This window comes from Acomys russatus, chromosome 5 (assembly GCF_903995435.1).
Source record: "Acomys russatus chromosome 5, mAcoRus1.1, whole genome shotgun sequence".
Taxonomy (NCBI): Eukaryota; Metazoa; Chordata; class Mammalia; order Rodentia; family Muridae; genus Acomys; species Acomys russatus.
Genome location: NC_067141.1, coordinates 10,158,339 through 10,183,126, shown reverse-complemented (window position 1 = coordinate 10,183,126; position 24,788 = coordinate 10,158,339). Strand labels below are relative to the sequence as shown.

At 44.0% G+C, this 24,788-nt stretch overlaps 1 protein-coding gene across 1 annotated transcript in view; it reads right to left on the bottom strand.

Moving 5' to 3' along the window:
• Positions 1-1,217: 1,217 nt before the first annotated feature.
• The window catches only part of Wdr11 (WD repeat domain 11), a 42,123-nt gene continuing 18,552 nt past the window's right edge, over positions 1,218-24,788 (bottom strand). Inside the window, exons 12-29 of the mRNA XM_051145404.1 lie at positions 22,029-22,135; positions 19,289-19,364; positions 15,989-16,097; positions 14,715-14,839; positions 14,267-14,414; positions 10,510-10,616; positions 10,077-10,191; positions 9,523-9,694; positions 8,763-8,871; positions 7,840-7,902; positions 6,788-6,853; positions 6,013-6,190; positions 5,518-5,613; positions 4,873-5,038; positions 4,307-4,404; positions 3,828-3,973; positions 3,070-3,149; positions 1,218-1,575 (exon numbers count right to left, since the gene is read on the bottom strand). Of these exons, the coding sequence (XP_051001361.1) occupies positions 1,418-1,575; positions 3,070-3,149; positions 3,828-3,973; positions 4,307-4,404; positions 4,873-5,038; positions 5,518-5,613; positions 6,013-6,190; positions 6,788-6,853; positions 7,840-7,902; positions 8,763-8,871; positions 9,523-9,694; positions 10,077-10,191; positions 10,510-10,616; positions 14,267-14,414; positions 14,715-14,839; positions 15,989-16,097; positions 19,289-19,364; positions 22,029-22,135 (2,119 nt within the window). The 3' untranslated portion in view covers positions 1,218-1,417. The remainder of the gene's footprint in view (positions 1,576-3,069; positions 3,150-3,827; positions 3,974-4,306; positions 4,405-4,872; positions 5,039-5,517; positions 5,614-6,012; positions 6,191-6,787; positions 6,854-7,839; positions 7,903-8,762; positions 8,872-9,522; positions 9,695-10,076; positions 10,192-10,509; positions 10,617-14,266; positions 14,415-14,714; positions 14,840-15,988; positions 16,098-19,288; positions 19,365-22,028; positions 22,136-24,788) is intronic.

Genomic DNA, 24,788 nt, shown 5'->3' with positions numbered 1-24,788 from the left:
AGTGCTCCCATCAGCCCTCCAACCAGAACCACCAACAGCAGTGAGCACGGGGCGGGACTATACACCAGCAAAACTTCAACTGCCGTAACAGGCAGATGTGGGGTGCAATACCCCCACCTACTACAGACACTGCCCCAGCAGCACCTCCTCCCCTAGAGGCCTCCTCTCCAGCCTCCATCCTAGCCAGCCAAGGGCTTCATTTCTTCAAATGCTACAGCGTGGGGAAGAAAGCTGGCACCCCTAGCTACACATGTAGAACAATAACTAAGATGTGTCTTTTTTTTTTTTTTAAACCTCAACTCAGATTTACAGGCATTGTTCAAATCCAGTTTTTGTTTTTTGGTTTCTGTTTTTTTCGCTAAGGTGCCACACGGGGTCTGGACCAAATCATCTTCCTCAAGTGCCCCTGACTTCCGTAACTTCAACAATGGAAGACGGGAGTGGGGAGTGGGGTGGGGGAGGGGGCTGGAAAGCACTTCGAGTTGGGAACTAGTAGTGCTGGGAACTAGTAACTGTAAACACTGACCTGAAGTTGCATTTTTCTACATTCCTGAAAAAATAAATTATGGGTTAAAGGTGTTGTTGTTCATTTAGCTATTTGGGACCAAAAGACCCTATCTTAAAAAGAAAAAAAAAAAAAAAAAAAAAAAAAAAAAAAAAAAAAATCAAAACAGTAGAGTCTTGGCTGGAATTTTCCTTTATTTCTCACTTTTATAGTCACAGATGTTTAAATTCTGAGCAATAATTCATAATAATTATATCTAGTGGAAGAAAACAAAGGCAGAAAATATAAGAGACTTCAGAGATGAGGTTACTGGAATGTGTCCTGGGAGTTAAAATTCAGAGCATCAGAGACCACTAATGCTAAACACAAAGCATAGACGTGCCCTGAGAAGACCATGAGCCCCAAACACAAAACTCAGCAATGCCTAAAGCAAGGAGCTCACTGTGTTCTCACGGGACAGGAAGTGCTGTGGTGGCTTTCTTCAAATGCTTCTGCCCTGCTGTGTCATAAAGAATGCTTATCAACACAGGCACACACAGCAGGCATCTGAGAATCCGTCAGTCCCACAATCTCTTGCTACAGACTTCTTAAACATCTTTAAATTAATGAGAAAGGACAGCAATTCAGTCTCTTGAACTTTTAAGTTACAAAAATTGACAAGTATTCACAAAATTATAGACACTGTACACTTTCCTACTTTGCCCCCCATTCTGAGCTCACATGGGGCAGGGAACTGGCTCCTAGTGCAGATGTGCCCATGTTGCTGAGCAGGAAGGTGGTGACACAGCTAACAAGGGCCAGGTCTTCCATCAGTCTGGGCTTCCACAGTCACCATGACTGTGACCACAAGCACAGTCAGGTCAGGTCCCCTCACACCTTGCTTCCAACATCAGATTTCCTGCACAGAACACGTCAGCCTTCTGTTAGTTCTTCCTTGGGGGATCCAAGATCATTCAATAAATCTCTGCCAGCCGCTCCAGCTTTGGAAGCAAAATGCACCGCTCCCTGTTTAAAACCGAGGCTCTTCAGGCTTCGGGCATAGTCTGCATAGATGGAGGTGATGAGCTTCTGTAACCCTCAGTTAAGGAAGCAAAGAGCAGGAGGGTGGGGATTTCCTCAGACTCTAAAGCCAGGAGGGCAGCCCTGCCCAGGTGCTCCAGGGGACCTGGTGGCCATGAGGAGCAGCATGCCATGAGCATAGGAGTTTGTAAGAGGCTCCAGACAGCTGGGCACTGACTTCTCAGATGGCCCTGCTCTGTCATGGTGAAAACACTGATACCAGTGACTAGGTCTATGGCTTTGTCTAACCTTAGGCTTTAGTTTACTTTTTCAAGGATTCTGCTTTAGTTTAGCTTTCAAAAGTAAGTATGTACAGATCTAAAAAACCAACATATAGAAATAGGGCCAAATGTACTCAAGAAAATAGTACAATGAGAAAAGGTAGTTATGTAAACACAAGGACTTGGTGGCTACTTCTAAAAGCTTGTTCTTTTCAAAAGAAGAAAGCACCCAGTGGTGTAGAAATGGCTAGTAGAAATCCAGTTCCTGACTGCATGCCACATCGCAAGTGCTCAGTCCTACTTCATGTCAGAGGCTCACCTGGGTACACTGGGGGTCCTCACCTGGGTACAGTGCGGGTTCTCACCTGGGTACAGTGGGGGTCCTCACCTGGGTACAGTCGGGGGTTCTCACCTGGGTACACTGGGGGTTCTCACCTGGGTACAGTGCGGGTTCTCACCTGGGTACAGTGGGGGTCCTCACCTGGGTACACTGGGGGTCCTCACCTGGGTACAATGGGGGTCCTCACCTGGGTACAGTCGGGGTTCTCACCTGGGTACACTGGGGGTCCTCACCTGGGTACAGTCGGGGTCCTCACCTGGGTACAATGGGGGTTCTCACCTGGGTACAGTCAGGGTTCTCACCTGGGTACACTGGGGGTCCTCACCTGGGTACAGTGGGGGTCCTCACCTGGGTACACTAGGGGTCCTCACCTGGGTACAGTGGGGGTCCTCACCTGGGTACAGTGGGGGTCCTCACCTGGGTACACTGGGGGTCCTCACCTGGGTACAATGGGGGTCCTCACCTGGGTACAGTCAGGGTTCTCACCTGGGTACACTGGGGGTCCTCACCTGGGTACAGTCAGGGTCTTCACCTGGGTACAGTGGGGGTCCTCACCTGGGTACAGTGGGGGCCCTCGCCTAGGTACAGTGCACGTTCTCACCTGGGTACAGTGGGGGATTTTCAATTTTTTAGCTTGTATTTTCTAGGTAAATATATAAAACATATTCCACAAAATGTCTCATTTGGAAAGAATGCTATTTTAAAGTACCAAGACCATCTGCTTTTCTAACCCATTTACCTCCCTTCTTTCACTGGGCAGCCCCTTGCTTCCCCTCTAGCCAGCGTGCAGAGCAGCAACCCGTTCTGATTCTTTTTCCTCCCCTTTCTCCTTTCCTTCTGGGTTTGGTGACTCACAACATGGATCCTTCTCAATATAATATAGTTCTAAACCTCACTCACATCACCTTTTCTCCACCCAGCGCAAATGTCCTTGCAAAGGATATCTGTGTCCTCACTGACTTCAAATGCACCATACTTGAGACAGGCTTCCACAAACAAGGCAGCTCTATCGAAGTACCTCATGCTGGGCAACAGAACAAAAATGAGTTAGTTCTCAACAAACAGACAAGCTAGTGTTCAAGATCTGCCACAGCTGGGCAGAACCAAGCATGCACTCTGTCTGGAGCTTTGTACACGTTTCTCGTGGAGGGAGAGCTCCATGAGTCACGGCAGCAGCCCTCAGTCCTGGTTTATATAGAGAGGAGAGCAGACTTCTCCAAGTACAAGCTTGACAGTGGATCCTGCAGAAGACTGTTTAAACCACTGCACTTCAGGACCACATGCTTTTCTAGATCATGCTCCCACTGCCCAGAGCTGGCAAGTGACCTGTCGAATCTGCCTCAGCCTGCAATGGTCTCCTGTCAAAGTGAGATGTTCCCCCCACCTCGCCCTACTCTACCTCCCAGTCCTTGGGGCTTCTGCTCAGCTACCCTTTCAAGGCTGAATCTTCCCTAACGCCTGAAGACGTCTGCATTCTTAAAATACGTTCCCTTTAGGTTTGGCAAACATATTGGTGGCAAATATTCCAGGCTCTAGAACAGATGGCTAACGATGCCCTATCCCACTTTAAGTTCTTCGCAAGCCTTAACTGCATCACTCCCTTCTCAGCTCCCACCCGAGTATTTCCTCCTCCATCAGAGCATGAGGCCTGCGGAGTGGCTCACCAGGCACAGCCTGAGTGGCCAGGGCTCACATGACATACCTGTGGAGTGTCTCTGCCACGCTGACAAAGCAACCCAGAGAGAGGAGGACCAGGAGGGCCTTGGACTTCTGGTTGACTTGTGGAGAACAAAGGTGGTCAACCCAGCGCTTCAGAACATCTGCACACTCTTCAGGATTTAACCGAACCTGAGAAAGGGGTCCATGTTAGAACAGAAGCGGCCCGCACGGTACAGAGAAACAACGTTAAGTGTGCTTCTCTGAAACAAGCAACTGGGCTTCACTTTGTTACACAGCCCAGAGGCTGCTGTCTGTCACAAACCGCAGTGAGCAGCACTGTGGGGCAACCGCATCAGACCCCAGCAGACAGGAGTCGGCTGCTTTCCCCTGACAGCTATCAAGGTGAGCTCTGTCTTCCAATAAGGAGCAGCAGCTAATACTCAACCAGAGGTGGAGCTTCAGGAGGCCAATTGTGGAGCAGCTTTGCAGGAAAAAAGCAGGACACCTTCTGGAAATGCCCACCTTTGCAAGCCATGCGGCTCGATTCCACTCGCCATATGTCTGCAGGTAGCGGCAGGCGTCCGCAGCCTTGTCTATCAGGCACAGTAACTGAACGCCCTCTGGAAGGCAGAAGAACAGTCCCCTCATCTGACCCTGCAGTGCTCTATGTAACAAATCATTAAATAGTAAAACCATGTTTGACTTTAGCCTTATACATTTTATAAACGGTGAGTACACTGAATTACTTCAAAAACAGGTATTCAGCCTGGACCTATGGGAAGCTGCTGAACTGAATTTTAAAATGAAGTATTAGAACAGAACTCTACAATGACAACTCTCAAGCAACCAGGGTAGTAAGTATGAACAACCCCAGAGCATCGGTCAGGAAGCTGCACCTCGCTCAGGATTGCAGGACCTAGGCCTACAGTCTCTGCAATCATTAATACGCCTCCTTTTATGCTTAAAGTAAGTTCTAGGTATGCAACTGCGGCCACCCTATAAGCAGCACTAATCTTCTGCAGCATAGATAGAGACATGTCTTCAGCAGCCCAAGCAGCACCAACAGATGCAGCTAGCGTGAGCCTTACCTGCCAGCTTGCCATTGGCGATCATATTGGTTGCCACCAGCTTAATTGTGCTCTGAGAAGGGCCTGAAGAGGTGACAGTGGTGACCAAGCAAGCTTTCAGGGAGTCACAGTAATAGTGCTGGTTATCTGCACTCGTTTCCAACAGCAGCTGCACAGCTCTGTCTGTCTAGTAAAGAAATGCCCCCTTTCATTATGAAAACATTTTCTTCCAAAGGAGTCTTTTAGAATTTGTAATGTGGGATGTCAAAGTCTGCAGCCCACAGGCAACAATCACTTTCAAAACACACTCCTGGATGTTTTATCAACATATACAAACTAACTAAAGCACCACACTTCATCTCTAAGGCAAGTATAAACCCAGCCTGGCAGAGCTGCTGGGGACTGCCCACTTCGACTGTGCACAACCAAGGGCAGCAAAACAAACCAAACAGTTACTTTCTGTGTTTCAGCAGCCAGAGCTGCAGTAAGCTAGCAGCAGTCTTGTGACTCACACGTTCTGACACTGTTAGAGAAAGCCTAAGTGTGTGCACAGGCCATGCATTCAAGTGGGTACATGCACACGGATGCATAAGTGAGAGTGAGCGTGTAACAGTGCTCTGAAATGCTGATCACTAGCAACTCCGGGAAGCACCAAAACTGACATACCTGACCCAAGAGCAGAAGCTGGTCTGTGCATTTCCTTGTGTGATCATAAGTTGATCGCTTTACTTCCTGTAGATTAACTCTTTCTAGCTGAAATTTCTGAAGTAGGAAAGAAGTAAGAGAAAGAAAAAAAAGAGAGAGGAAGAAGGAAGGAAAGAAAGAAAGAAAGAAGTTTTAGTTTGAACTATCAAACTTTTTAAGTCAAATAAAAAATTGAGATTTATTGAAACTTGAAGTGAGTAAATTAAAATGAGCCTTCCAGGTTAAAAAATTTTAAGGCAATATGAAGATTAGTTTAGTAATAATTTTTGTATGTATTAAAATTTTTCTAAGCTTTCAGAGAATCAGGCTTTTCTCAGACAAAAATGCCACAATACTTATTTCTAGGATGTGAACTTTAACTTGGCTTGAAAGTTCCCCAAGTTTAAGATACTCAGGAAAAGCTCACTAATGAAGGTGGTATGTGTGAAAAGTCTTTGCTCTAGAAAGCTGCAGCACCTGGAAGTACGTGTTTTCACAGAGCACGTCGTAGCAGATGTCCAGTGGGTTGTTCAGCCTGTCCCGAGGAGTATCTTCCTTGGCTTCTACTGTGTCCCCAGACTTGGCTTGGGACAAGCTGTGCAGGTAGTGGGCCGCCACTGTCCAGAAGTGCAGCTCTGACTCATCGCCATAAAGCCTGGAAGGGAGGGAAGCGAGGCCTCCGTGAATTCACGAACTGGTCCGAGTGGCCTCGAGTGCCAGGAGCACAGTGTACACTTCAGAGTCCATCAGGGAGAGCGTAAAGCAGTCATCCTCCAGCCTGGCGACTGGGCTCCCAGCCGCACAAGGCCTGACCACACAGAGCCACACATGCAACAGTTCTGTAGGCCTGGTGTCCCACTAGCATTGTGTTCCAGCATCAGCTTCACAAAGTATCAAAACAATCTGCTACTTGTTTTCTGGAACATGGAGGGAAATGTCTTCATGGTAAGTGACTCTACTGAGCACCAGGGAAGTACAGCTTATTGCTTTTAAAAGTAACTCATCAGTATGTTTATGAATACCAAGCTTGTAGCTTGCCTTTTAAAAGTTGCCTATAGGTTAAAGTCCTTGCAGCACAGAAAGCCCAGATCTCCTTTGAGATGTAACTGAATTTCCTGGTTTGTATTTATTCTTAAAATGAACTAAGTCTATTCCAAAGGAGAGAGAGGCTTAGATTTTTAAAACATGTTAAGTTGTAACTTTTACAAAGCCTCAATAAAATAAGTTAACTTGAAATGTCAGAGAGCATTACCTGGAAACAAGCAGGCACCTCTGCAGGAGAGTGAATTCAGGGTCCAGCAGGAGTTTCTTTATGTCGCTGCAGACAGGAAGCCAGACAGAGGGAGGGCAAACATTTCCAACCAAACAAAGCCAAAGAGATGTAACAACACAAGTTCAGAATTTCTAAGAGCGGTTACTTTGTCTTGGCTCCCAACTTCACAAGTGGAAGGGCGCTGTCCATCACCCTGAGCACTGGGGGCCAGGGCTCGGCTCTGTAGTCTTGTTTACCTGACTACAAAAGTAAGAATGTCACTACTGACATTATTCTTAAAGTCTACAGTTTCCCAACTCAGGACAAATGTTAATCTTTGGAAACTGAAGAAAAGTGAATAATTATTCTGAAATTGCCATATTATATGCAGCAGAGTCTGCAAGGCAAAAACATGCTCTATTTTACCAAGAACTTCATGTGGAACCCTATTTTTCTCCTCCCTTTGTAATATAATTCTTAATGTTTATTTTATTTTATTATTTTACTTTATTTTTTATTTTTTTGGTTTCGAGACAGGATTTCTGTTACACAGAGCCCTGGCTGTCCTAGATTCGCTCTGTAGACCAGGCTGGCCTCAAACTAACAAAGATCTGCCTGCCTCTGCCTCTTAAGTGCTGGGATTAAAGGAATGCACCACAATGCCCTGCCCTCTCAATGTTTATTTTTAAAATGCTCATCACTCTAAGAAGCAACAGTTTCTTAGCCAGCATTGTGTAGTCACAGCACCTGGCACCCGCCATTTCAGCGTCACCTGCCTGTGCTCTCTGGCACAGCCCAGAGAAGCTCACAATGGAGCCTCACTACACACAGCTGTCTGAGCGTTGGGAACTGGGTGGAGACCAATATTCTGTCCCTGCAATTACTAAGGTGGGCCTTCTAGCACATAAGACTACAAAGAGGAACAAACCCATGTCAACAGTTGGTCTCTCTGTGGGCCATTAACACTTAGGAAAATAGCTGTTGTGCTTTTAAAAAGTCAAATGAACATGTGTCACTGTCCCACGTTATCGTCTATGAGACAGAGTGCTTACGTAGACAATGCATTCAACTGTTCTTGAAGGAGAGTCTTTACTTCTTCATTTTCTGGATAGTCGCTGTGCAGAAAAAAGTTTGAATCATTCGCTGTCTCTGCATTTACTGCCATGTAGTTCTCTACTGAAAAGTTGTATTAATATAGAAATAACAGTGTATAACCTCTAGTTAAAAGATTTGGCCACAGATCAAAGTAGTAACAATGTGTCTGCAACTCACTGACTGACCATTTTTATGGCTGTCTTTGCCTTATTGAATAAAAACAAGGAAATAAAAGAATCACAGACTTCCAAAAGAGGAGAAAGCCGGTTAGCTGGCTCTGAGAAGCCCCAGGGTTAGGTCCCTTTTAACAGAGACCCTACAGTGACCAATGATGAGTGACTTGTTCCCTGTAGAACGGTCATGATAGCTTTTAGGTAACATACTTATTGCCTTAAAAACAACAACAAAACCCTCATCCCATACCAACCTGTGCATCCACGTGCAATAGGTTCAGTCAACTGTAGATTGAAGTAACAGTGCTAATGTGTCTCTGTGATTTCTTTCCAGCGAGGAGGGCGCTGCTTTATAAGCACACTCCTGGTTCTGGTCTATAGAGAACCAGGGCTGGCCCTGAGCCTCCAACACCCCTCGGCTCTCCTCACAGTCATACTTTCCCTGTCATGATGCACCTCTGTCCACTGATCACCCAGTCCTGAGAGCACCGTCTGAGACCGTGGGTCCTCACTGCCCCATTACACAGAGGCCCCACAGTGGTGCAAACAGGGGTAAAAGAAGGATCCTTTTAGTGTCTCTGCCTTTGCTTAGACTGTTTTTAAGGCTTTGTTCTTTTTAAGCTTTGGACTGTGAGCCATAGCTTTTTCATAAGTGCCCTTCAACCCCAAGTAAAGCATGCAAAGAAAACAAAAATAAAGTAACTTACATGTGAGAAATGTCCAAAGAATATCTCCCATTCCAAGGCTGGTGTAGTAAGAAGGCTTTCAAGGCTAGGGAGGCCCTTGGGACAAGGAGGTATGGGCACCACACAGGCTCTAGACAGCAAAAAAGGACTTCTCAAAAGACATGAACTTTTATACCTCAACAGAGCCTTGGCTATAGACCACTTATAGGGCAGCCAGCAGAGAGCTATGCCCAAACCTGGTGCACCTGGGAGTCTATTCCAGAGCACACTCTGCATTCAACTTTGGTTAGTACATACTTTTTCTCCTTTTTAAAGTTTAGGTACCTGGAAAGGTACAAAGCTCTGTACTACTGAACAAAAGACTCAATGTAATGACTCAACTCAACACATAAGAAGAAGTCCATTTAAAAAAATATTAAAAGCAACTACACTTACCTTGCAATGCCTGTGCCACCAGACCTGTTTTTCTAAGACTATTAATCTAACGTGGTCCACCCATCCACCCACTAGGAGTTTGTTGCTGCAGGGTTCTGGTGGCCTCTGATCTCTGGCATTCCCAGGAGTCCATTATTAAGTCTACTGGATAAGGGGATAACTTCCTACAGGCACGGTCCTCACCCCCACCCCCCAACATGCAGCAGGACATATATAGCTTATTATTGAAAAGTCATTAGAGTCATGTTTTCCCAAGAGTTCTCTGAAATGAAACAGCAGTCACCCTCTCTCTAGGTGCCCATGGCCTGTGATAACAAGCACCCTCTCAGGAATGTGTCTTCCTTACCCGTTAACTCCTGCTCGTCCATTCTAAAGCACGTGGACTTCATTGACATCTCTAGGACTCTGATGCACCCGTCATCAGATGCCAAGATCACCTTATCTGATGTGCACCAGTCCACATCCAAAATCCGAAAGGTCACATTCCTTCCACTTCTTAAGCTGCTCACCATCTGAACCTGAGAGAATGATTGCCAGAGGAGAAGTTGTTTACCACTCTGGGTTAAATAAATGGTCAGAGGCTGTGTGGCAAAGGCCCAGAGCATGTCTGAAAATGACCAGCCTCTGGCAGTCCATCCCACATGCAGACTGCATTCCATTGGCCGCAATCACAGTAAGGACATTTAAAATCAATCAATCAATCTGTCACACTGTCTTGCTTACAAAAGAAATACTGTGAGAGCAAAATTCTCTAACAAGTAATTTCTTATAATTACTTGTGATTATAAGGTGAACATACTTATTGGAGATTCCATTTTCAGGAAAAGTGGAAAACAGAATCCGTTCTGACAGCTGACAGCTTTTTTTTGCTTCCGTGCCAGGCTGCAGGGCCGGACCTACCTCTTTAGTGTCCCACACCTCAGCGCCATCAGTATACATTGCTATTAGCTTCTGGTTCCCTTTGCCAGGGGCAAACCGAATCTTCCTCACCCAACTTCTATGTGTAGGTATTCCTCTGAGGACAAAGAAATGAAAACGGTGACACGATATGGAACGAAACACTGTCAGTGTGTCCACTGTTCTGATAGTATGAGGAAGGGAGAAACACTTTACACTATTGGGAGCCACATTTGACAGGTAGCTCTGCCATTAATATCTGTTGGACCAAGATCCCGGGGCTTCTGCATGGCTACCTACAGAGCAGGGTCTACTGCTGCAGACCAGAGCCTGGCTAACGACAAGCCTTCCCTCCAGAGTGTAGGCCTCAAGGGACTCAAAGCTCTAATTTATACTGCAAGTTTCCATTTGAACAAAGATTTCTCTGGACTCCTACCTGGATACTCTGCCTTTCAAATCCCAGAAGTTTAAATTCCCATCCATGTCTCCAAGCACTAACGTATCCCCTTTCCAAGCGATGCAGGTAATACTGCCCATGCTCCCCTAGAAGCAAGAGCAACAAAACCACACATGAGCTTCTCCACGGAGTGAGCGTCAGAGCACAGCAGTTCCCTGCAATGATCACAATGAACTAACAAAGGCATGACTTATACAGCACTTACGTTCATCTGAGTGCCATCAAATCCTAACACTCTGAACACTGAAAGAGCCACTTCACATCAGCTTCAACTGCACTGAAACACACACTTCAATTTGATGGACATTCAGCTACTACACTACATCTACAGAAAAGGTTGGCATTAGGAAAAAGAAAATTCCAGAAAGAAAAAAATAAACTGCACTATAGAGAGCTGACTCTAACTTATCTCTTTATAAATGTTAATAGTTATTCAAAGAGAAACTTAATCACCCTCACAACTAACTGTGCAGTAGTGTGTCTACCAGAAAAGAAGATTCAGTGCACTGCTGACACACCGCTGACACACTGCTGACACACTGCTGCAAGAGGCAATCGTAGCAGGAGAATCTGCAACCCAGCAGAGGCACAGGGTAGTGATACCCCAGAAGCTAAGAAAACAAAATTAAAAACCAATACTAAAAATGAGCTTAATAACTAAAAACTTACATTAAGCACATGAGAGTCTGTGTAATATGATGCAATGCTTACAGATTTTATTTCCATTTTTCTGAAATTTTAATGGAATGTTTAAGAAGAGTTTGCCTTTAAGTTCACTTTGTCTCAAATATGTTTACATTTTAAATCTTACTTTCCTTTTCACATTTAAAAATGAGAGAATTATAGGTTAAATAAGCCTACAAATTACTGTTGCTGTGTTAATCCAACTGAGCAGACTTCTGAAGTGCTGAGGGGAGTGAGCCGTGAGGAAATGCCAGGGTGTTTCTGGAGGGCCTGCTGTGCACCTCCTGTGGCTCTGAACACCTGTTGCCTGCTGCTGCTGTGCTCGCCAGAAGCCAGGCAGGATGCACAAACAGCAGATTCTCACTGTCTCACTCTTTCTGTTTCCAAGATAAAAGGCAGCCACTGTGGATCTCTCTCTCTCTCTCTCTCTCTCTCTCTCTCTCTCTCTCTCTCTCTCTCTCTCTCTCTCTCTCTCTCTCTCTCTCTCTCTCTCTCACACACACACACACACACACACACACACACACACACACACACACTTTAAAATATGCAGAGTTTGTGTGTCATAGTTTGGGGGCTAAAATCCAGAGTGAAAATTTCAACTCAAAAGCCAATGGTTAGAACTTTACATTTGAAGCTGGGCATAGTGGTGTAGCCTTTAATCCCAGCACTCAGGAGGCAGAGGCAGGTAGATTGCTGTGAGTTCAAGGTCAGCCTGGTCTACAAAGTGAGTCCAGGACAGCCAAGACTACACAGAGAAACCCTCTCTTGAAAAACCAAATAAATAAATAAATAAAAATAAAACCAAAAAACCAAACCAAACCAAAACAAAACATTTGAAAGAACAATAAGGGAAATACTGAATCAAAACAAAGTCCTTTTTGTACATATTAAAAATTCATCTTCAGAAAGAACAATAAACCAAACCAATTTTTACATAGTCTATAGACATCAATCCCTTCCCTAAACACACTATTCTCTGAAGCCGACACCAAATCCACCAGTGGCTGCAGGCTCACTAACAAGTCATTCCTTGAAGGACTCGCATTCATTTGAAATAAAAGAACTCAGCAGAATAAAGAGAATGGTTATACTCTGACTCAAAGGCCCCATTAAATAGAGGCAAAGCCTTCTGAGCTGTGGCATGACTGGCTACCTTGAAGAGACATTTAAAGGAAACCCATGTCCAGAGCTGGCCAGTGCTTGGAAAGTAAAGCCACCAAGCCTGACAATATGAGTTTGAGACTTGGGGTCCATACGATGGAAAGAAAAGATTGATTATTACAAGTTGTCTTGGATGCCACATGGATGCTGTAAATAATAATGCAATAAATTTAAAAATATATACTCATGTCTGAAGTTCAAAGCTTTTGCTTTGGTCTAGTGTTTTGAGTTTCCAGTATGAAGCAATTGGAAAGTGAAGAGGCCAAACTATTTGTAGGTGACTCTGTGTCTCCCAACTTTTAGCAGCATTAGCTACACAGCTTTTCTCTGCATACATTTAAGGTTACATTCCTACAACACAGACGTCAATGTCCCACATTCGTAGTACAACATCCATCCTTTCAACATCCTATCTGTGGCAACAGCAAATGTGCTTTAAAGTAGGTATCGCCAAGTCTTCAATATTATTTACTCCTAGATGTGCTATACGAAGAAAAGATTCTGATGCTAACTTTGATTTTAGGATAGAATATGGTGTTAGGGAAATGCCTTCAAATCTCTGTTTGTTAACTGGGGAGACTTGGTAGCTAGCCCCTAAAGGACTCCATCTATCCAAGAGCCACAAAAGTTACTTCCCAGAGTGAGTAGAACTGACACAAGGACAAACAGCAGACTGAAAAGGTGACAGGGTCTAACTTCCGAAAGTAGGTTGCACGCCCTGGCTCTCTTGACTCACTCACTTGAGGAGAAGTCAGTTGCCAAGATTGGTGATGACACAAAAAGTACTCGAAGAAGCACTTGGCTCTCACCAACAGCAGCTTTGACTTTAAGAGGCCATGTGATAGCACCATCTTGGAAGTGGATACCCATGATGGCTAGTTTTTAAATAAACTTGACACAGGTGAGGGTCAACTGAGAACATGGCTGCAGCAGATTGGCCTGGGGGGATTTCTTGATTGGTGGTTGGTGTGCTATGTCCCAACTCACTGTGGACAGTGACATCCCTGGCCAGGTGGCCCTGGGTTGTATAAGAAAGCAGGTAGGGCAAGTCATGGTGAGCAGGCCAGTAAGTAGCACTCCTCCACGGCCCCTGCTTCAGCTCCTGCCCTGACTTCCCTCAGTAGCACAGTGGGACCTGAGCGGTGCAGGTGGCTACAGCCATGGCATTTATCCTAGCAACAGAGACCCTGACTGAGACTATCTCTCTGCCCCATTTAACTTTGAATGACTGCAGCTAGTCAAGATCCTTCCTGAGACACTTTAAATATGGGATTCAGCTTCCTTCTAGGACATCTATTCTTAGATGTAAGTTTTAATTAAATATGCATTGTTTAAAATCTGCTTTGTGCCTTCATTTAATTGTAATCTGCACTGGTTATCAGTGTATTAATTCATCTATTAAAAGCAATCTGTAAGATGCTGATGCTAATTATTAACTATAATTGATTCCACAAGACCACAAAAGATATTAATACCACTATACTTACAGTTTGATTATAATTATTCCAAACTAACCAAGTATATTATAGACATTTACAGAACAGAAACGGGATAGCTGCTGATGTCAGACAGAGCTAAGTGCCAAACATGCTCTGTCATAACTCAGCCATGAACCCTGGAAAGTCTCTTCCTGTCCTCAGTTTCATAAGCAAATGGAGGTAATCCCCATGGACCGCCATGTGGGAAGATGGAACAGGACACATGATCTAGGACCACAGTGCTGTGCTACTTTGCAGTGGTATGGATCAAGTTCAATCAGGGATGACTTCTCAAATAGTAACAATACTCGGCTTTTCTGAGATGCTTTCCTTAACTATGTCTTTGCTGAATATGGATAATGATCCCTGACCACACTCCTGATAGAAATGTACTCGAAGACGACACTCACGTCTGGTGGGATCCGAGCACTGTCTTTCACAGAGTTTCCTTCAACTGTGAGATGATAAACTTGGCCATCGTTGTCAGTAAACACAAAATGCTCCCGGGCGGAGATGTTCTGACTGAGTTCAGACTTACTTTCTGCCTCCTGTAATAAGCTTTAAGATAGAAAAAAAGATAAATTTCCCCCCTAGAGTGACACCCATTAATACCCACCATAGAGACGCATTTAAAGGAAGTCCAAGACCATTTAAAAACCTCTGAAGTTTAGTATAACGATACATGGTTCCCAGTACATTCTCTGCGAAGGTGACTGACTTATGCATCCCAGTGCTTGCTTGTATTTCAACATCTCACGGGATAAAGGTGCTGGCTTGATCACACTCATGGCTGCTGACAAGTTCTCTGCCAGGACATGAGCAGCACAAGGTCTGCCAACAGGGGACAGAACACAGTACCTGATCACAGACGACTCCACAGCACCCAGCTCTGCGTCTGAGACGACAGTCTGGCGGGCCATGGCCTCCCGGGTGGCAAGCTGTTTCTTTCTCAGGCTCTTCAAGTTGTGAGATGGCGACCATTCCTGCACAGCAGAGACAGACAGACACATCAAGCTCCCTACTATCAAAGCCTGCGTAGAGCAGCGAGGCCCAGCTACTATCAGCACAACTGGTTTTCAAGTAAGGACATTGTTTCATGGCAACCTTCTAGTCACAGGCTTTCATGCTTTCCGGAACTCCATACAGCTCTGTGCTGTCCTGCCCACGCAGGGTTAGAGGAGTGTGCTCTTCCATCAGGTGCACAAAGAGCTGCTCATTTACACGACTGTTCTCACACCCTCGCCTATTCTGATGAGCTTAATCTCATGTAAAAGTTCTTTTTAAAGTTTAGTTTTATATGTGTCTTTTGTTTGTATATATGACTGGGCACAACATGCGTGAGTTGTGAGCCACCACATGGGTGCAGGAAATTGAACCCCAGGCCTCTAAAAGAAGCAGTTAGTATTCTTAATTGCTGAGCCATGCATGTTTCCAGCATGTCACATGAACATTCTTAACATGTAGTTACTGTGAGCATTCCTCAGACAGTTGTCTGGCTTTCTTCTGCTGTCCAGCCTAAGCTGGATGAAATGTGCTGCTCTCCCACTTCTGCCTCCATGGCCAGTTCTCATATGCACGAGAATCCAATTTTCATGTGCTGCGCTACATACCACCCTTTCTTATTCTTTCTTTTCCTTTATTAATGTGCGATAGTTTTTGCCCAAGAGTGGAGGAAAGGGGGAGTGGGGTGGTGCTTAACATATAATGTGTACTTGCACGGCAACTTACAAACTAAAAGGTGAGGCTGTTTTCTTACACCAGCTCCTGAACAGTCTGACTGTTCTCTCTGATTTGTGTATGACTACACTATGTATTTGGACACCCCCCCCCCCCCCGCCACACAAAAACTTCTGTTCTGAACTCGTTTTGATGTTGACCCATTTTCTCTTACGTCAATAGGGCACCGGTTTTATTTCTGTGGCTTTTAAAAAGTACTAATACCAAATATCATGGCCAACTTTTTCATCTTTTCATTTCAAGAATGGCAGCCATTTAAAGCCCATCTTCTTTCATACCTCAAGATATCCAAACATTAACACATTTTAACAAGAAAATACATGGCAGGAATGACGTTAACTCAAGCTACCACACAGATCAGTACTCAAGAAGGCCAGCTCTCAGGTGTGACTTACCAACGCAGTTATAGCAGGGAAGCTCTTAGACATTTCTCTAAGGAGGGTGCAAGTTCTAATATCCCATAATTCCAGGGGCTTGTCTTTGAAAACAACTGCCAAATACTGCCTAAGATAAACAACAACAAAAAGCTATGAAAAGACTCCCTTTTAATAACAACAACAACAACAACAACAAAAATCATCATGAATTAGTTAATAAGCCCCAGGTGGGGGCACACTTAAATGGTATGTCGCATGCATAAGCAATTACACATGGAACCCTGACAACAAGCCATGTTCAAAGTTACATTAAATATGAACCACTGAGGAGCTGGGAGTTTCAGCACAGACAGAACTCTGACAAGTCAGGTGGCATGGACAAAGTTCAGTGGGTTGGGGGCAAGATTAGCACTGACTGGCCCATATAATATAGAACATAACTGAGGCACAGACTTGGTCACAGTTTTAGTGAAAATGATCAGAAATGAAATACAATACAGGAAACCGCCAACTTCACTGAAATGGTAAAATTACTTTTGGAAAGGGAGAAATTACCAACGAGGGACATTTTCTTTCTTTGTTTCCTTTCTTTTTCTTTTTTGTTTTTGTTTTTGCTTTTGTGAGACAGGGTTCTTCTGTGTAGCCATGGCTGTCTTGGACTCATTTTGTAGAACAGGCTGGCTTTGAACTCACAGAGATCCATTTGCCTCTGCCTCCCTGAGAGTTGGGATTACAGGTGTGTGCCACCATGCCCAGCCAAGGGGACTTTTCATTGAGGAGGGCTGAGTTGAGCTGCTAGAGGGTCTCAGTACTCCTTAAGCAAACATGTACAGGAGGGAAGCCCTAGCATGCACTGTCTGGGAGAAAACCACACAGAGCATAAGACGTGGAAGGGTGTATAATAAGGCTAAGCAAATATAAATACTTCAAAACAAGCTGAATTGGCCATTCCAGTATCAGACTCTGCAGGCTTATTTCCAAATGGAGATTACCCAAAAGAAAGGATCCTTCCTAATGATAAAACTAAATGACCAGAACAGCGTTGATCTTACAAGTGCCCAGTTTCAGAGCTCAGAATGCACACCACAGGAGCTTCAGTGCTTCATGAGAAAACTCAAGGAGCCCGTAACTAACTTAGGGAACTGAGCACTCACCTCCAGGACCACACAGAATAACTGCAACAGAAAACTAGCAAGAACACAGCAGAACATTCTCCACAGTTGAGTGGAGAGTGGGGTATGACTTTCACACGAACTCTGGTGCCTCATATTTGACCATGTCCCCTGGAAGGGGAGACCTGGTGGCACTCAGAGGAAGGATAGCAGGCTACCAAGAAGAGACTTGATACCCTATGAGCATATACAGGAGGAGGATGTCCCCCTCAGGAACAGTCATAGGACAGGGGAGTAAGGGGAAAATGGGAGGGAGAGAAGAATGGGAGAATACAAGGGATGGGATTACCATTGAGATGTAACAAGAATAAATAAAAAAAAAATGAAAAAAAAAAAAAAAAGAACACAGCAGACACCAGTAACCAAGTAGAGCCAAACCAGAAGACTGTAATAGCAACACCTTCTCAAGTCACAGGGGACACTCGTTCAGATACCTCAGACACTGAGCCATGTGGCAAGTCACACTAAATCTCAAAAATAACATAAACCATGCTCTCTGACTACAACAGAGGTAGACAACAACAGAAACATGTATCTGGGGGGCGGGGCGGGGAGGAGCCAAATATCTAAATATGCTGTGGGAATGTTAAGATAGCATGACACGAACTAAAATGAAAATATACTGCATCAAAGGCACAGGCCATGTTAAAACGTTGTCTTGCCACAGGAAACGCTTATGGTAAAGGCCATGGTTTAAGATCTTGCCCACAGCAACTGTGTGCTCTCACCACTGGCATTCAACATTGACCTGCAGCCCTACTCAGTGCAACAGAGAAACAAAAGGCCTGGAGATGAGAAAGATCAGAAATGTTTTTATGAGCAGACAAGGCTATTGACACAGAGACGGCTAAGAGACCAACAAAAATATTACTAGAATAACTCAGATTAGCATGGCAAGGTTCAAGGTCACCATCAAAAATTTCACTGCATTTCGGTATATAATAAATATTGGAAATTGAGATAAAAATTCATTTCTAACAGCAGCACAGAAGATATGAAATATTTAATGACATGTTAAGACTTAACATATTGAATCATATACAGTATTGCATGTAATATCAAATTGAAAACTATATACTGCTTCTGGACAAAGAAGACCTAAGTAGGTGGTGGTATATGCCACATTCATGAATTTCAAAATTTGTTAAGATGTCTGTTCTTCCCTACTCTGATATATAGAACAAAACTCATGGAAGGTGTTTTGAGTAAATCAGATGAGCTGGCTCTAAAATTAATATAGAAATCCCAAAGTACACTGCTATCATTTTTAACTGTTTCCTAAAATGATATGACTTTGATGTGAATTTAACATTTCATAAAATTAATAAAGCCAGCTGTTTTAGTTAGAGTTTCTATTGCTGTGATGAAACACCCTGACCAAAACCAAGTTGGAGAGGAAAGGGTTTCTTTAGCTGACACTTCCATATTACTGTTCAGCATCAGGACAGGAACTCAAACACGGCAGGAACCTGGAGGCAGGAGCTGATGCAGAGAACATGAAGGGTGCTGGTTACTGGCGTGCTCCCCATAGCTTGCTCAGTGTGCTTTCTTATTAGAGCCCAGGACCACCAGCCCAGGGATGGCACCACCCACATAGGCTGAGCCTTCCAGCATCAATCACTAATTAAGCAAATGCTCTTCAGCTGTATCTTATGGAGGCATTTTCTCAATTGAGTTTCCCTCCTTTCAGATAGCTCTAGTGGTGTCAAGGTAATACAAAACTAGCCAGCACAGCCAGTTTTATGAATTGATGTGTTTTTCCTGATAAAGACTGGTGTCTTGTAATTCTTGTGCCCTTCTGAGCATGGGATTATTGTGAAAGATCTCATTTTCTTTATTTACAACTTAGTTCATTTTATTTCCAATAGTCTTGTGAATTTCTTTGTTCCAAGGAAAAACACACATAAAGTAGGATTACTAAAAACAAGGAAAGGGGGGTAAGGAGGGAAACAAAACAAGCAGAGCACCTCAAGGCTGTCTTCCACATCTGTGGCCAAATGATGCTTTTCAATAGGGCCACACATAACTATTTGCTCTTATTAACAATCTAAGAACGGCTAGCATAGCCTCACTTTCTTTAAAGTTAAAAACACAACTGTAAGATACCATTGAGATAAAACTACAGTTGGTGTAGGTTGATACTTACTTCAAGTGAGACACTTTGATCATTTCAATGGGTGATTCATCATTGCCCCTGTCACCACGAAAAGCAGTGTTCCTCCCTTTAATTGAAAACCGAGAAGGTAAGCAGTCTGCACCACAGGAAAGAACAGGAAGCCCTGCCCACTTCATCTGGCCAGCCACGCCCTCTGCCTCCTGTTTGTTCAGTCCTTTGCTTCAAAGCCAGTTCTAATAATTACATTTAAAAGGTTCTTGAAATATGAAAAGTAAACCAAAATATATTACTTATATTTGAACATTTATTTTATAAAAAGGCATTTTAATGTTATATAGTTTCTTAAATTCTATAATTCAATTTTAGAACCTTAGAGATACCGCTATCTAAAACTTCAAGGCACCTGTGGCCTGGTAGTGATTCACTGTGCATTTGAAGTCATAGAAGATACACCCATGTTTTCAAATACTGATTAGTTGGGAGGAAAAAAATCCTCTTGAAATAAATATTTAAGATTTCTTAGCCAGCCACAGTGGTGCACACCTGTGATCTCAGCACTTGGGAGGCAGAGGCAAGCAAGTCTCAGTGACTTCAAGCCCAGCCAGGTCTACAAAGCAAGTCTAGGACAGCCAAGGCTACAAAGAGAAACCCTTTCTTGAAAAACCAAAATTAAAATTTTTTCTCACCCTATGTGCAAAATATTAAATGAATAGGTGAGCACATGCCTACCAAAATCCTTTCTAAGAGAAATTTGGAAGTCACGGCTATATGCTGTATTAGTTAAGTGCCAAAAAAGACAACAGTTTTCATAAAAACATAAATTCTACCTTTCATCTGAAGAAGTATATTTTAATATCTTCTTGTGGGATTTTTATTTACATTGAATTAAAAAGGGAGCATAACAGTTGAAAAGTAACTGAACACACCTACACACCACTGATTCTGCAAGCAGCCAGTGCAATCTATGCTCCAAAAATGGGCCTTTCTAGAATCTGCTTTTCTACTAGCGTCCAGAGCAGTGGTTCTCAACCTGTAGGCTGTGACTCCTTGGGAGGCGGGTGTCAAACAACCCTTTCACAGGGATCGCCTACGACCACCGGAAAACACATCACGATTCCTAACAGTTGTGAAGCAGCAATGAAAGTAACTGTATGGCTGGGTCAGCACAGCACGAGGGACTTATTAAAGGGTCGCAGCCTCAGGAAGGCTGAGAAGCGCTGCTCTACAGCATCCAGCTACAGCAACCTACACTCCGAGTGCTCACACTTTCAGGAAATCAGCAACTGCTGGTTATTATAGGCAAGACTATATATACAACGAAGACTCTAAACAACAGTTCCGTTGAAGAAAACAAATGGGATTTTTAAAAACATGGCTGACTAATAACAGCATTGCTCAAACTCTGGATATGAGAGGAAGTCAGAGGTAGTATGTAGCACAGCAGGAGCCCAGGGCCTCAGTCCCCAGAGAAGGCCACTTCCTGATATTACAGTGACACTGGAGTACGGGCACAGCCGACTCTTTATGTTAACACCAACTCTATACAGGAAAAACAGCCAAACGCTTGTTCCACCTACGCATCAGTATTACGTCAAATCATCTGTATGTATTGATCTTACCATTTCCTTGTTTGTTTGGTTTTTTGAGACAGGGTCTCACCATGTAGCTCTGGCCACAATACCCAGTTACTGTATTATTTTGAAGAAACTCACTTATTTGAAATCACCATGTTTAAAATCCATGTGCTATTACAGTTTAAAGTTCTTCCTGAAATTCAATGGGTTCCACATTGTAAGTAATCCTGAATGAGTTTCTTTACCTGGATGCTTTCTTTTCTGTTTATTACATTTAGTTATTTATTGAGTGTGCAGATTTGTGAGTGTGCACACACAAATGTCAGAAAATACTTGTAGGGGTCAGCTCTCTACCTCTCTATTTGGGTTATCACTGAGCCATCTCCGAGATTAAGAAATCCCTCTCCTTATTTTTAAATTATGGGATAGGGCTCATGTGTCCTAGGCTGGCCTTGAACTCGTTATGTAGCTGAGTGCCTTCCTCCTCCTGAATGCTGGGCTTGTCCCTGGTGGTGGTGGAGCTGGAATCAGTGCTTCCCCATGCTAGGCAAGCGCTGAGTGAATAGAGCTGTATCCCCATCCCTGGAATGTTTTCTATTGCCAAGACTTTACATATTCAAGTTACCCTAATTCAATCAGCCTGTAGCTATCAAAAGTTTTAAATCTGAACATTTAAAATAGCATCACTAACCTATACAACTTCTGAAGGCTTCCTTCAGTGTTCCAAACTTTAAGCAGGAGACCTAAAGTTGCAACTGCAGAAGAGCTTAACAACTGATAGAGGGACAGTGAGATGGCTCCGTGGGTAGTCACTTGCCATTGAGTCCAATCCCAGGAGCCAACATGGCTCAAGAACTGACTCCCCCATGTCCTCTGACCTCCACAGGAATGCTGTCATACATAAAACATAGCACACAAAAGAAGACTGGATACCAGCTTCTGTGATGCCTCTGTGGGTTCGGACTAATGGTTTCTACTTACCTTGTGCTACATGAACAGTGTGTACACACACAAACACACAAACACTGCTGTGATTTTTCTAAGGCAATTACTACAGAACCAGAGAAAGACCTAGTGAACAGGATGGAAGAACACACACCACAGTGAAAGAAAACGCTCTGGGTACATTTTATGCAAACTATGTCTTCCAGCAGCACATATGCCACCCCGATACTTCAGGAAGGTGACACACAGACCTGTCGGGAGATCAACCAGCTGAAGCTCATTTCTCACTAGCCCCATGTTGTTTGGGGTTGAAGCAGCAAAAGAGAGGAAACTGGTCAAGCTTGTCCATTCAATACCCCTAGAAAGCAAACACATTTTAGTTTTGTATTCTTTTTTCATTTGAAAAGTTTATTTGAAAAATAAGGGTTTTCCTAAGACTTCATTTTATTACATAATGTAATTGAAAAGGTTATCTTTACCCTTTTAGCCTATATTACTGCATATTCTGACACATGTGAAATTTGGTCTAATTACAATTTTATATCCCAGTTTATCACAACATAGTTATCATAATCCATACTATCGCTAAAATGGATTCAAAAATCCAGCTAGGGAAAAACACTACATAGTAATTTTCAAGATCCTAATGGCTTAAAACAGGCAGCACAGAAACACTCAGAAGATCCTATTAGGGATGTCATCAAAATTCCCACTGCAAAGCTACAGCAAACCCTGATGAAGCAAAGTCTGCCTTTGGCCCTGCGCTGGAGAAGGACACAGAAACTACAAATGTTTCACCATGCAGAGAGAGCACAGGCTCAGCGAGGGCCTCCCCACAGGCCAGCACAGAATGCCTTGTCCATGTGGGCCAGCAGGCAAGGGTGACACATTTTCTTCCATGTAGTAAGTAGTAAGGCTGTAGTAAGGCTGGCTAGGACAAAAGTCTAAAGCTGGGTCCCATTTACAGTTGTTCACCAGTATTCAGAGGAGACATCTGCAGCTAATGTTACACCTATGGCAGACTAGCAGCTGTGAGAGGCTTCAGGATCTACTCTTAAGCCTCAAAACTTTATTATTGATCCTTTACACACACACACACACACACACACACACACACACACACACACACACACACACACACACAAACCCCAAAACCCAAAAAACAACAAAAACAAAACAGTTTGTTGACCTCTGATCTACAGCGATGAATGCAATCACTAGATTTGCATGAGATACTTTTTTTTTCTGTTTTGCTTGTTTCCCAGGCAGTGCAATTATCCCGTGTATACAAGCTCCTGTTTGCACCTTTCAAGACCATCCGACATTTGCCTCATCCAAGCTTCCCTGCTGTCACTTATTTTCTTTTTGAGACAGTCTTGCTCTGTATCCCAGGCTGACCTCAAGTGCAATATGTAGCCCAAGGTCATTCTCCTGCCTCAGCCTCCTGACTGTGGGATTACTGGGCTAAGACACCATAGGCAACTCATATCTGCTATGTTAACTATAAGCATTTTCTTCATTGGTTCCTGTGTATGCATGTACTTGTCTTTTGGCAGAAGGACAATATAATCCATAGACGGCTAAAAACAGCAGTTGATGCAGTAGCAATAGCACTGACAGCTAGGATTACAGCCATTTCAAACAAAGCTGCACCAAAACACTGGGACTAATGGCTGCTTGGAATGAGTACACTTGGGAATTTCCATTCCTGGCACAAGCTCTCTCCTTCTTTTTCCAGATACACTGGAAAGGACTGACTCTAGTGCTTACTCCCCCTCCGCACCCCAGTCTTATTAGAAACACAGAAACAGTACTGAGTGCACACAGGAGGACAGGCCCCTGTCACACTCACAAGGTGAGCCCAGTCATTCAGGGACTAACCGAAGCCTTGTTTCCTTCTTCAGGCCTGCTTCAAATAATCACACTCACAGTGATTATCATATAACTGGGCCAATCTCTAGGAAAGTCCTTTTGTCTCTCTCTCTCTCTTTTTTTTTCTTTCCCTTTTCTTCCAGCAGCAGGTAATTTTTCCAGAGTAAAAGGAAGTAATCACTGCATTTGAGCTACTGTCCATGGGCCTGGTAGTGTCAAACAGATGTTTGCTTATGGATTCCGAGTCCTGCTGCTGGCAACATCAACTCACTAGTTCATAATTACACTTGGTATAGTGGTGTCAGTAGCTCCGGGCACTGGCAACCTGCCTTCCCACTTCTCTTTTAAAATGAATCCAGTAAGTATTCAATACATGCCAGTGGGTCTGTGGTGCACTGTGGATGAGACAGACATATCTGTTGTCCATCCGGAGCTTACGTCCTAGCAGGAAAAGGACAGCGTCCAAGTCTATTTTGTATTATCTATTCTAAAATAGATAGTGCAGAGCTCAACAGGACCTGTGTGAGCCACAGACACTCTGACCTGCTGGGGACCAGGCCAGGCCAGGCACTGGAAACGGTGCCATCTGACCAACAGAGGCAACAGGCTAGTTCTGTGTGTTGCTGGGGATTGAAGCCAGGGCCTCACATGTGCTGGCCCACACTCCCAGGACCCTAGACTGTCACTGAAGGGAGGCACCATGGCATCTGTCTAGCATCCCTCTTCTGTTCAGCAGTGTGACAGAGATTCATGGGCGTGTTTCCCCTGTTCACCAGGAGCTGTAGCAGAGCCTGCAGGGGCTGCTTATCTGTAAGCTGGCAGTGCAACCATGCTGCCTTTGAACAGAATACAGCAGCAGCTTATACCTTCTTAAGTAAAAGTAAAATCAAGCTGGATTTCAAAGTGGATTAGATAAGGAAGGGCTTAGCTGTCAGAAGAAAAGAATTAAAAACTCCTGTCAGACCCAGCTGAGCCTCCCACTGCCCTTGGGATTAGAACCCTGTTGTTGAGTCTTAACTATACTGAAGAAGTGAAGGACCAAGACAGCAGCTCACTCCGGGCTAGGGTTCTCTGATCTTTTTGGGTGGGATCTGTGGCCATGGAACAACTGTAATCTTAGAACTGATCATCGGATGGCT